The sequence below is a fragment of the Tachypleus tridentatus genome, chromosome 13 (genome assembly GCF_004210375.1).
Source record: "Tachypleus tridentatus isolate NWPU-2018 chromosome 13, ASM421037v1, whole genome shotgun sequence".
Classification (NCBI taxonomy): Eukaryota; Metazoa; Arthropoda; class Merostomata; order Xiphosura; family Limulidae; genus Tachypleus; species Tachypleus tridentatus.
In genome coordinates this window covers 246,119,514-246,133,227 of record NC_134837.1, presented here as the reverse complement: position 1 = coordinate 246,133,227, position 13,714 = coordinate 246,119,514, and the positions used below count along the sequence as shown (strand labels likewise).

The 13,714-nt window shown below is 34.1% G+C and overlaps 1 protein-coding gene across 6 annotated transcripts in view; it reads left to right on the top strand.

Annotated features, from left to right (window-relative positions):
- LOC143241079 (von Willebrand factor C and EGF domain-containing protein-like) overlaps nt 1-13,714 on the top strand; it is a 46,207-nt gene that overhangs the window by 29,900 nt on the left and 2,593 nt on the right. For 2 of the 6 annotated variants that reach the window (XM_076484590.1, XM_076484588.1), the window contains exons 9-12: nt 3,590-3,721; nt 4,030-4,120; nt 10,936-11,021; nt 11,473-11,650. In XM_076484590.1, coding sequence (XP_076340705.1) covers nt 3,590-3,721; nt 4,030-4,120; nt 10,936-11,021; nt 11,473-11,589 — 426 coding nt within the window. In that variant the 3' untranslated portion in view covers nt 11,590-11,650. Of the gene's footprint in view, nt 1-3,589; nt 3,722-4,029; nt 4,121-7,726; nt 7,898-9,921; nt 10,915-10,935; nt 11,022-11,472; nt 11,651-13,714 lie in introns of those variants that run through there. The other 4 variants (XR_013022173.1, XM_076484589.1, XM_076484591.1 and 1 more) reach the window with 4 other exon arrangements.

Below are 13,714 nucleotides of genomic sequence, written 5' to 3'. Positions count from 1 at the left end.
TCCAGAATCTCTAGTTCCACCAGCTCCAAAGTAGCATGTAACAAGATATGGAAGATTGCTGGGTTGTACATCTCCCAACCCCTTTTGATCTTCCTCTCTAATGGCTGGGAAGTTGACAGTGTTCTAAACATTGCTAATACCATTGAGGAGAGTTTTTCTTAATTGACAGATGATTTCAGACTTGTATGTGTTTTACACTTTCCCATTTGTTCCCATGGGAGCTTGTAATCCATTAGGGGTGTGTCTTGAGAGTCACACTTTTCAGTACTAAAGTCAACACAATCACTCATTAGCTTCTTCCAACTGTTGTAAACTGTCTCAACATTGGTAACTTCCAAATTTTGTGTTAGTCATTTCACATGAGATTTAGCAAGTGGCAATTTCAGAATGCCCTCAATTATTTCATGCAATGAACAATAGCACAGGATTTTTCTTTTACTTCTATGAAAACCATTTATATGCACTTTTGCCACCAGCAAGGATTGCATCCTAATCTTGACCTTTGTCTTAGTAACTTATGTTCTTCCTGTGGTGCCAGATAAAAAGTTCTTGGAACTTATTTTGGGTCAAACATTAAGCAGCTTGGTGAAAGGTGGGCTAAGGTATTGAACCACTTTTGCATTCTCTTCCACTTCTTGGGGTACAAATAATTGTGCTGTGCTGGAGATCTATTGTGCCCTCATAAGGTCAAAACTCAATTATAGGTGTCTGGTTTATGGATCAGCCAGGCTTTCAGCACTTAGAATGCTGAATTTCATTCATCACCAGGGGCACCAGCTCTGGACGGGAGCATTTCTCAGTTGGCTGGCCCAGAATTTCTACACTAAGTCCAATAAACCACCTCTCCATCTTCAAAGTTTGCAACTTCCTTGCAGTACACTGTTAAATTATGTTCTTTGCCACAGCACCCCACCTGGGATTGTGTTTTCCATCCTTGATGGGCTGTTCTCTTGAATGAAGTACAGTCCATTATTCTACCTTTTGGCCTCCATATCTGAGCGCTCATGACCAACTTTGGTCTGATATTAGACAACGTTTCTGAGACAAATATTCGACCCATTCCTTCATGACATGTTATCATTCCCATGTCTGATCTTTCTCTGAGACACCTGAAGAAAGCAGATACTCCAGACTGGAAGTACTACTTTTTCTTTGCTGAACATGTCTCGAACCATCTGTCCATAACTTTTATATAGATGGTTTGAAGTCAAATTCCTTGCTTCTCTCTGCCATGGTCTGTCACAGCTCTGTGGTTGTGCACACACTCCACTTTACAGTTTCTGTGTTCACTGCTGAGTTATATGCCATCTCTCTTGTTCTGGATCATGTAGCAGCTAACCAGTACTTCAACTGTACTGTTTACATAAATTCTCCTAAATCAACCTATTCGACCCATTCCTCCATGACATGTTATCATTCCCATGTCTGATCTTTCTCTGAGACACCTGAAGAAAGCAGATACTCCAGACTGGAAGTACTACTTTTTCTTTGCTGAAAATGTCTTGAACCATCTGTCCATAACGTTTATATGGATGGTTTGAAGTCAAATTCCTTGCTTCTCTCTGCCATGGTTTGTCACAGCTCTGTGGTTGAACACACACTCCCCTTTACAGTTTCTGTGTTCACTGCTGAGTTATATGCCATCTCTCTTGTTCTGGATTATGTGGCAGCTAACCAGTACTTCAACTTTACTGCTCACATAAATTCTCCTAGAATCAACCTATTCGACCCATTCCTTCATGACATGTTATCATTCCCATGTCTGATCTTTCTCTGAGACACCTGAAGAAAGCAGATACTCCAGACTGGAAGTACTACTTTTTCTTTGCTGAACATGTCTCGAACCATCTGTCCATAACTTTTATATGGATGGTTTGAAGTCAAATTCCTTGCTTCTCTCTGCCATGGTCTGTCACAGCTCTGTGGTTGTGCACACACTCCACTTTACAGTTTCTGTGTTCACTGCTGAGTTATATGCCATCTCTCTTGTTCTGGATCATGTAGCAGCTAACCAGTACTTCAACTGTACTGTTTACATAAATTCTCCTAAATCAACCTATTCGACCCATTCCTCCATGACATGTTATCATTCCCATGTCTGATCTTTCTCTGAGACACCTGAAGAAAGCAGATACTCCAGACTGGAAGTACTGCTTTTTCTTTGCTGAACATGTCTCGAACCATCTGTCCATAATTATTATATGGATGATTTGAAGTCAGATTCCTTGCTTCTCTCTGCCATGGTTTATCACAGCTCTGTGGTTGTACACACACTCCTCTTTACAGTTTCTGTGTTCTCTGCTGAGTTATATGCCATCTCTCTTGTTCTGGATCATGTAGCAGCTAACCAGTACTTCAACTGTACTGTTTACATAAATACTCCTAGAATCGCTTCATGTGACTTTTTACCCTGTTCTCCTTGAACGTTTTAAACTGATCTGACTGGTTCAGTTTTCTTTGCCATCTGTTTTTTCTGGATACCAAGCTATTTCAACATGTGGAAATATGCTAATTGACACCACAACTAAGACTAAGTGCTCTGATGCCATATGGCTTGGTCTGTTCTGCAGTGGACTACTGTCCTATGATCAAGGCTCGGCATTGCACCAGTTAGCAGTAAAATTGGGAAAGACATTTCATCAGGCTTTTCCAGATGAAGCCTATTATTGCTCTTTAGCCATTTTGTTTCTTCAGAGATGGTAAGGGAGGAACTTGTCTTGACAAGACTTCACATTTATTACAACTTTCTAACCCATTGTTTACTTTTATCCAGTGCTGATGTAACATCATATGGCCTTTATGACACCCATGTTAGAACAGCCCACATTTCACTGTTGTTTTTGCGATTGGAAGAGGCATCACTATTTTAGAGTGAGAATTTACAGTTGACTTTTGAGGATGGGACATTGTCTATATTAACTGTGTTTTTATCTTTTTATGTGCCATTGGCCTTTTTAATCCCATTTAGGTTTTTTTTCTTTTCTGAGATATCAACGCCACCATCGAAAAAGGAAAAAACAAAAATATCATATTTCAGCACATATTGTTTTACTTTGTTTACTTTTAAGTGTTATATACTTGTTGCTATATCTTTATTATCTTTTTGTTGTTATTGTTTTACCTTTTTAAAAATTTTCAGGGAATTTTACTTCCAAAAAATGAAACAATTCTTATTTTTTTTAAAGGTGGGTTCACTCTTTTACCAACTAACTATTTGGCTCAGATAAAGCTCATTGCTTTGCACTGTTTAACACCAACCAACCAATCAATAAAACTAAAAATATTTTATTTTAACTTAAAACATCTTGATTTCTTGTTAGGTTATTCTAACAAACATGTAATAAGGTAAAATAATCAACATAAATATTAGCATGTAATTTAGATACTTTTAATAACTTATTAAAAACTTATAAAGACTTATGACATAACATACATAAAGATACTTGGTAATAAATGATTAAGTATAATTAGTCCTAAAGCAATACTGTTTCAATTAAAACTTGTTTCTTACAACATTTCAAACTGTTTTCATATAAGAGAAAACATAAATATAATTAATATTTCTGTCTATCTTCATGGTATTTTCTAGAATGGTAATGTTTCTTGTGAACCTGTACCTTGTCCTGCAGACTGTATTTTGTCAGGGACTGTTGATTTTACGTATCGCCATGGTAATATCTTCCAACCTGAAGCTGATCCTTGTGTTCAATGCATTTGTCTGGTTAGTATTTTATTTTAATGTTGAATAAACAGTTTTCATGTCTTTTTCTGTTAACAAAATAAAAAATATCAGAAGTTAAATATAATCAGTTAAAGATGAGGAGTTAGAATTACTGAAAAACTTGTGAAAACTAATCCAAATGGTGATACGTATAATGTGTGTGTATGTATATGTGTGTGTTTGTGTTTAGAATAATCTTTCCCTTTTAAAGTGATTAACTACAAGTTTAAAAAATTTCTTATAATACCTATTCTCTAATAATACTTTGTAAGTTTTCTGTGTGTACATATTTTTTCTTTGCCTTTAAGAATGGCAGCATATCTTGTTTTGTTACTTCTTGTGAGAAGGACTGTGACCATGGAATATATTCCCGAGACCAATGCTGTTCAAACTGTGATGGTAAGGAACCTTTTTAGTTTTTATGATGTAGTGGAATGTAATCATGACTACTCAATGAAAGTAAAGATGCCAATGCAGTTCACTTTGTTTTTTTTACCTTCCTCACATACAGGAACTTTATGTGTAGTTTAAATATGTTTATTTTTTTTGATAAATTGCTTAGGCAAAGTATTCATGATGAAACTTTGTAGAATGGACAGCAACTGCCTGTTGTGAAGACACAAGTGTAGAGGACGACATTTCAAAAATCTTCCACCTTTCATTTTCAGGTCAGTTTTGTGTAGGTGTTGTTGGTCTTTTCTAGTGTCCTGGTGGATTGTGAAGAGCGTGTTATGATTGGTTGGACTATCACTGTTTCTCATTGAAGGAGAGATTTCCTGTAGGTTTAACCAATGGCAGCTACAGGTTACTCACCTCTAATCCGGAATCACTGTTTAGCGAAGGTTTAATAGTATAATATAAAATGATTCTTTGATTTTTCTTGTCTTCCAGAATTTGTCTGTGTCAATAATTCTAATTTTCTCCCAACTTATTCTGTGTCCAGTTGACATGGTGTGCTCTGCAATGGCTGAATTTTGTGTTTTCATGAGTCTTGTACTATCTTTATCTTTTTTTTATTCTTGTCATGAGTTTTCTTCCCATTTCTCCAACATATATATTGTTGAAGGAACATGGAATTTCATAGGTGATGTTTTTGAGATTCTCTTCAGTAGGATGTTGTTTGTTTTTTACCAGTCATTGTCTGGTGGTGTGAAGGGTTTCTGAGGTTGGAACATTAATAAATAGATCTGTGACATCAAAATGGGCCATAATATCGTGGGATTTGATGTGTAGCCTTCTGTGTTTTCCTATGACAACTCTCTATCACACAGAAAAGATATGAAAATAGATGCCATAATGGAACTAACAACCATTTGCCTACAATCAACCTATTTCCAATACAACGAGGAATTCTATGAATAAACAAATGGTCTAGTCTTGGATCATCACTCTCTCCAATCCTAGCAGACATTTTGATGGAAGACTTTGAAGAAAGAACCCTTTCTTCCACACCTATAAAACCTAGTTTATACGGACATTATGTCGATGATATCTTTGTTATTTGGCCCACGGTCATGAAAACTTTCCAGCCTTATTAGAACATCTGAATTCTGTAGACAAAAGGATCCACTTCATCATGGAAATTGAGGAACAAAACAGCCTACTGTTTCTTGACATACTCATCAGCAAACAAGCAAGACAAATAACCACAACCATATACAGAAAACCTATCCACATGAACAGATACTTACACTTCCAGTCTTATCATCCAATCTCGATAAAATGTGGTATAAGTTAATGCCTAAACAAGAGAGTAAAAATATTTGTGATAAGACATCCATCCAAGCAGAACGTCAAAAGATCGTAAAGGGTTTTAAACAGAATGGTTACACCTCCTCCTTCGTCAAAAACTCAAGACCACGACAGAAAGAAAAGATCAGAAAATCACCACCACTACCACCATTTACCTACCATACCTACAATATTTCAGTGAAAACTCACAGCCAAGAAATTCGTCATAGAAGTTTGGTGGAAATTCTACAATACCTTAAGGTCCGTTCTGGTTAAAAACAAACAGTGACCTACCAAAGAGAATCTCAAAAACATCATCTGTGAAATTCCGTGTTCCTTCAATGATATATACATTGGAGAAATGGAAGGAAAATCATGGCAAGAATAAAATAACGTAAAGATAGTACAAGACTCATGAAAACACAAAATTCAGCCATTGCAGAGTACACCATGTCAACTGGACACAGAATAAGTTGGGAGAAAATTAAAATCATTGACACAGACAAATGTTGGAAGACAAGAACGATCAAGGAATCATTTTATATTAACACCATTAAATCTTCACTAAACAGTGATTCCAAATTAGAAGTAAGTAACCTGTGGCTGCCATTGGTTAAAACTACAGGAAGTTTCTCTTCCAATCAGAAACGGTGATAATCCAACCAATCATAACACGCTCTCCACAATCCGCAAGGACACTATAAAGACCAACAACACCTACACACACACACACACACACACACACTGACCTGAAAACGAAAAGCACAAGACTTTTGAAATGTTGTCCTCTACACTTGTGTCTACACACAGGCAGTTGCTGTCCATTCTCCAAAGTTTCATTATGTTTACTTTTAATTTACTACACCCCATACATAAATGGATCTGACCTTGCAGATGAAACATTCTTGCACTGTTGAACTTTCTAACCCTCATTTCTGCATAAATTTAACCATAGGCAGCTTACCTCACTGAAGAGTATTTTTTAATTATAATAACACCATGACTCTAAAGTGAAATGAAAAATCCTAGTTCTGATTGGCAGTTTCATACTTATTTTATAAATAAAATGTCTATATCTTATATGTTATTTTGTGTATTACAGAAGACCAATCAGCTAAATTGTTATTAGATTTTATATTTGTGTTATAACTTATAAATCACCACCAATGACTAAAACTTGATAGTAGCAACTGAAAAATCCTTTTTAGTCACCTCAACAATGACCATGGTAAATAATTAGTTAGTGCTATTTTAGTGTTTGTTTTATAGAAACATTAGTAAGCTTTTAGTGCATTTTTATAAATTTAGGAATATTTATTAACCAAACTCAATAATACAGGAGAAATTATGGTTTTTTACACTTTTTTTTCTTAAGATTACCTGTTTGGAATTCAAGCAAGGAATCTTAGGTTTTTTTTATTGTCAGAGTATTACATTATCAAGAGCAAACTTAGGTGATAAAAGCTAGCATACATTTAGGAACTAAATATCTTCCTTACTAAAAAGGATGCCTGATTCTTATGTCATTTTCTAAAGTAATAAGACTAAGATTCTCAAACGTCTTCTATATTATATTGCTTAATTGATTTTTTTGAAAATTTACGAGTTGATAATAATCTTTTTACACTACACTAATTAAATTTTTGAACAATTTTTGTATTTGCAAAAAACCCAAAAGTTAAGAGTTTCAAAACATGAAAATTTAACAAACACATATGCCATGGTAGATTATGGTGTAAAGCTAAAAGGAGAAAAATTATTTCTGATGTGACAGACATCTTACCTTATCTTGCATATAATTTGTTTTTTCAGTGCTGCCCTCTGTATGTTCAAGTTTCTTCACTTACCACTAATCTTGAAACTCTCAACTGCATCTTCACATCCAAATAAAAATGTAGCAATTCTCCACCAATAGCAGAGCAACACACTCTCCTAAAGCATGTGATTCCCTCTATACTATTCTACCAAACTTTCACTTCTTATTTAGGCACAGTTGTGTTCAGATGTTACACAGTCTTGCTCATGTTTTCAACTTTGCAATTGCCTTTTTTTTACATTGTTTCTCAAAGTAGTAGAATATTTTGAAGTCATTAAACATATTGCTCTGTGCTTTTGAATGAAAGTGAACATAACATTTTTTTTTCGTTATTCTTTATTTGTCATGAAATTACCACATTTGAACTGTGAATTCTGAACTTTGTGCCATAAATGCCACTGTCATGACTACTACTATTTCATCTATTGTTACTCAGGCTTCAGGTCTTATATTTTCAGCTTAGGAAGTCTTAGCCTTAGTTTGATGGGAGCTTGAACAACACTTGATACAACCAGCTTCTCCCAACCATGGAGAAGATCTTTCTTTCTGGAGAGTTTGGATTTGACAAGGAAGACATGTAGAACTTATTCACTCCCATAGGAAATTGCCAGACCTCTAGCCTTTTATGAGTATGTTATCATTTTCTTTATCTGTGTTCCCCATCTCATAAAACCTTGCTCCTTCTCTTTTACACACATCTTTCATCAGATATCCCCCCTTCTCTAGAAATCGGAATCCATGCTAGCTATTACCAGCTGCATTACTCCCTTAAGTCTTCAAATATTTTATTGTCAAGCATACTTTCATTTTCTCTGCTCACAACACAGGGTGTCTTTAATGCAAGGGTGGGGGCCAGTCCTAATCCTCCAGCTAGTAGGTTCTTCCCAATCTGGTTTTTCAAATTGTGGCTGACCTTAACTTCTATCCCTATGTACCATGTACCTTCTAGCCAAGATTATCCACCAATCCTCTGTGGGGTTTTGGAGGAAATTCTCATCCTCATATTTTCCCTGTTGGCACATTTATATTCTGCCCTATTCCTCCCAAGATGGCTCTTTTGCTGCTGGGATCTCCAGGGTAAGAACCCATTTTTTTCAGGTGTGCCTACTGACAACCTGTCTGCATGACCTTAGAATGGCAACATTATTTACAGTTAGGAGAGTGTGTCACACCCCTGTTTTAATGCAAAACAAAATACCCACAAACTATCTGCATGACCTCAGAATGGCAACATTCTTTACAATCTAAAGAGTGTGTCATACCCTATTGGTGGAAGTTGCTGCATGCAAAGACTCCATAGAATCCTGTTGAACATGGGATGGGTGGGAGTTTAAAGGCTCATGGTGAGCAAAAAAAATTAACATATATAGAGGGCATCACTGAATGAAATAAGCTACAATAGTTTCTCTTAGATAAGACCTACCTTTCTGCCAGGATAAAAAAGTTGCATTTGTCAGAATTTGTTATGCAAAGGATCAATAACCAGATAATGAATAGCCAAGTTGAAGCTGTACCAGGTGCTGTTCCCAGGAGTTGAGCATAATTGTTTATATGCTGTATAGATAGTCAGATAACATAGCAAATTGAAATTGTTATGATGAATAACAGTTTAATAAAGATAACTAAAATAACTTATTAATTGATTGCATTTACTTTATAGATATCCACATACATTTTTATTACCTGTATATAAAATGTTACAAACTGACACAAAATGTAGTTTATAAAAAAATTGTCCATCTTCATTTCTTTTGCACATTCAACAGAGGCACTTTGAATGTTCATGAGTGTGGCAGGTATTATTATTAAGAAGTGTTTTGTTGTTAGTTTTCATCGCTATATTTTAGTATCAATTTATGAAATAACATACAAAAAATGCCCATAATTCTAAATCAGGAAAACAGGAAGAAAATTGGAAGCCAGTTTCACTGAATGTGATAAAAGTAAGCATTCCATATTTACCACTATTGCACTCAAATGTCTATAGTATATCTACATAAATTGCTGTAATGTTGAACAAAGAAATGAAACATTGGAAGCTGCATATTTTAATTGAACAAAAACAGTTGCACCCTAAACCAAAACTTCTCCAGCTTTGAATAAGGACCATTCCATGAATGTAAAAGAACCAGTAAAGAAATCAAAATAAATATCTGAACTAAATTATTGCTAAGCTACAGAAAATACTTAATGAGGTAATTTTCTCTAAATACAAACACTATATAAAATTAATACATTGCATTAAAACAATTTCAAGTTGACTAAAATTTCTCTAATTTCCATATTTTGTTCATTTTTTTTTTTTTTTTTACAATTTTGGTCCATATCAACATCTGGGTCACCTTTCTGTATTAACATTTTAAACCTTCTTTTACCTCACAGTGACTTGCTATCTCAGCTTGAGTCATTTGTAGCTTTATTAAATGCCTTTGAGTATTTCGTAGCCATGCTTATTGTATAGATTAGTCAAGTCTGTCACTCAATAAACTGCAAGTTAATAATCTTCATACCTCAGTCGTAAATCCTTATAAAATTATTCAACATCTAGGCCACTAGCTCAAAATCTACTACATTTGCTGAAAGAATAAACCTTAATTCTACAAGTAGGGAGAACATAAACATCAGTTTTTGACCACTCCTTGTTATCTTTCAGGATCTGAAGATTTTTAAACCAAAATATATATGTGTGTGTACCAAGAGGTTTGACATCAATACCTTGAGGTACCAAGATGCACATACCAAGCTGTGAATCAATCTCTGGTCATATGGCTTCAATGTTCCATACTGTATGCATGTCCTTGTAAATTACATTATTGAAATGAAGAAAGATTGTTATTTGACCTGACGCCCATAAATCACATTCATATGTTCCAACTGTCAGGAAGTCATTTCTGGGAGGTCAGATCAATGTAATGTTGTTTGGTGAACAGAAAAAAGTTATATTTGAAAGGATGTCATTATAGGGAAGGATCATATCCACCAAGGACTATGTATTTTGTGAGAAGACATAAGTACGTATTAGAAATATATTTTCAATGTGAGAAAATATTAGTATCATGGAGGTATTTCAGCAGAAAAGCATTAAGAAACATAAACACAGGCATGAACAAAGAAGTCCACCATTGGAGATTCAGAACTTTGTCCCTTCAATGTTTGTGTATTAAAAAACTGGCTAGCTTCTTGCTTGACTGGGAGATGCAAAGAATGAAGTATTTACTTTTCTTTGATTGAGAATTTTTCTAATATCAAAAATCGAAAATATAAATGAAAAACCTCATAGCTCTTTGAATTGGAACTCGTACATTTTACATGTAGTATTATTACTGTTACTATGGTATTAATACACAAGAAGGCTATGCAAGATACAAAAGTCTGTTGGCTTAAACTTAAGTCTGTTATCTATAGATAACATCTATTTTAACATTTATTGCTTTTTATGTTCATCTGTGCTAATGCTTTTATACCATTCAAATATACTTGCACATTAATCTGAAATGTGAAAATTATCTGGAATTATCATATTATTTTGGGCAACTACCATGTGAATCATCCTGTATTATTAAGTCACAAAAAATGACAACTTTCAAAGATATGACAGTAGTCTATTTACAAGCTTATTTTTAGCTTTGTGATGATGACAATTAATTTGTTTGTGTCTATGATTTAGCTTGTGAGTATAAAGGTGCTATTCACAGTAGTGGAGAAACATTTCTCAGCATAGAAGGTGAAGATTGTAAAAAATGCTCATGTAAGGTCAGTACCAGTAGCAACTACATGTATTTTAAAACTTTAAAATTTTGTAGTGAAAATGAATGTAAAAATATCTTAAAATATGTATATTAACAGTATCATAGTGATAAATAGTTGTAAGTCATATTTTGTTTCCTTACTTGCTGTATTTTTTTCTTTTTTTTGTCAGTTTTTTTCCAAGAGAAAGCCAGGACCAGTTGTTTCTTTCATAGTTTTTCTAATTTAACTTTAAATACTTCATGTTTTAATTATTTAACCAAAGTATATTGCAAATAATATTTTATTCTATATGAACACTGCATGATTATCAAACATTATAAAATTAGATTCTTGTAATTTTTAAATATCTTATTTTGAGATATTTGTTGTAGAAAACTTTTGATATTATCATAGTTTGTGAAAGTAAACAGAAATTCATGCATTCTATGGCTAATTGTATAAACATATTATTCAGTTAGGTACTGTTCATTGTGAAGAAGAAACCTGCAGAGAGTTGGATTGCCCAGTAAAGCATCGTGAACGACTTCCCAATTCATGCTGTTCTGTCTGTTCAAACTATACCAGCCAGTAAAAGTCTTAAATGGTTGGCTTTTAAATAGTTTAAATGTAAGAATTGGTTTCAAAAAGAAAAAGTATTATCACTGTAATATAGTTATGTGTGATAACAAACCTTAATAACAATTTACTGATGATGACATCTGACAGTCACCTTGCTTAATATTGCTTAATAGATTGTGGAAACTTGATAAAGACAAAAAGGTGAAATTTTGTGGTTTACTTTTATTTTTCTATTGAAATATACCATAATATGAAACTTATTAATAACAAATTGTTGCTACCATTATTTGCTGAGGATTGCAGTTTTGAGCAATACCATCTGTAGTCTTACATGTCAAAGAATACCAGCATTTGAAGTTTTCATTCTGTGTATGCATACAGTATGGGATAAAGGCTATGAGTGACCTAAGGCTAATAGGAGGGAAAGGCCTATGTACTATGTATTGTATAAAAATTCATAAGTTCATCAAACATATTTATTTACTTATCCAGAATTAACAAATTTTTCCAAATCAAAAATGAATTTATTAAACAAAAAAATTTGCTACACAGAAATTGGTATTTTTCTGCCTTTGAATGTCACAAATTTCACTCTCATTGCTTAATATTGATCCATAGTGAGTTGTAAGATTTTATATATATATATATATATATATGTTTATGCATAAGAATACTGCCATAATGCATTTTCAACATTTGAGAAATATTGAATCTTGTTGGATTTAGTAATAACACAGGACATCCATATACATTTGTATTCATTGTCTTTTCTCTCAATATCTGGGAAGGATGTGTATTAAACAATTTGATGAAATTCTTTAGTATGATGTACTGGAAGATTATCTGGGTATTTCTCACACAGATATTTTATACTTTCACTGACTTGGGAAGTTAATATTTTAGGAAAACAATTTGCCAAGACATTAAAGGTTTTGTCAATTTCAGTTCAGGCCTAGATCTCTTGCTCTAATGCACTCTTTAATTTGTCAGTGATTGTGTTGGAAGTATTAACTCTGAAGGCTTCTTTACTGCTGAGTATGTGAATAATTTTATTCAAACATGCCTTCTGTTGTTTTTTTGACATTAAGCTGATATGTACTCTTCCTTGTAATCCCCTAAGTCTCGTATATATACAGACTGTCCCACCATTGTTAACTAACAATTCCTTGGCTCCTTAGTAGGTTTACAACAATGGAAAGATTCATTTGAGCACTATGCAAAATTAGATTGCATCTGTTAAACAGTTGAAGCATATCACTCCAGAACTCACACAAAATATCAGTCTCCAAAATATGCATCAATCACTTGGGATCTTTGCTTTTTTTTCGTTTTTGTTGTTACTTTTTTTAGTATTCATCATCCTTGATTCTCTCTTGTGTTACAAGGATGTTTCATTATCCCAGAACATGATCATTTATGGCTTCAACATTGACACTCCACTGTGTCCTTCAAAATGATTTGGGCACTAGGCATCTCTTTAGTAGTAAGTCTGTAAGAATCATCCAGTGGCTGGTTGATGAAGAGAAAAGACTGTATAATTCTTGGACAAATCCAAAATATGAAATTGTATAAATGTAATAATCCATTGTAGACTGGCCACTAAGGTTAGCAAGTGTACATCGCATGGTATGTAAACAATTAAAACATTGTGCTCTTTTATCTTTGCTTGCAACACTGAACATTCACCACACATTTTGCTGGCATTGTTATAGCTTTGGCAATATCAAAGACTATTGTCAGTTCCCCAATTTTGGTGGAAGAATTGAGAAGGTATGAGGCAAGTTAATCCCTCAAGTGACTAATGACATATTCAACTGCCCAGCTGGTTAGTACATAATGTAAGATGATTGTCAGCTGACTTAATGTGACACACCCATAAATGAGTCAACAGACACTGATAAATACCCCAAATCCCTGACCTCATCAGCAGCAGGTGATAGGGTCTCCTTTGTCAGAAGAGCAATGACTTCATCAGAAATAGTCTTTGATATATAATATGTGTGGCATTTTCCATGTTTTACATGCACATGATATGCTGAGCCAAGAAAGGGTCAAACCCAATGACTAGGTCCAGAATACTAACATAATTGCTGTTGTGTTTCAATCTAACAGTATCATCTGAGCCATAGAATGGCAAA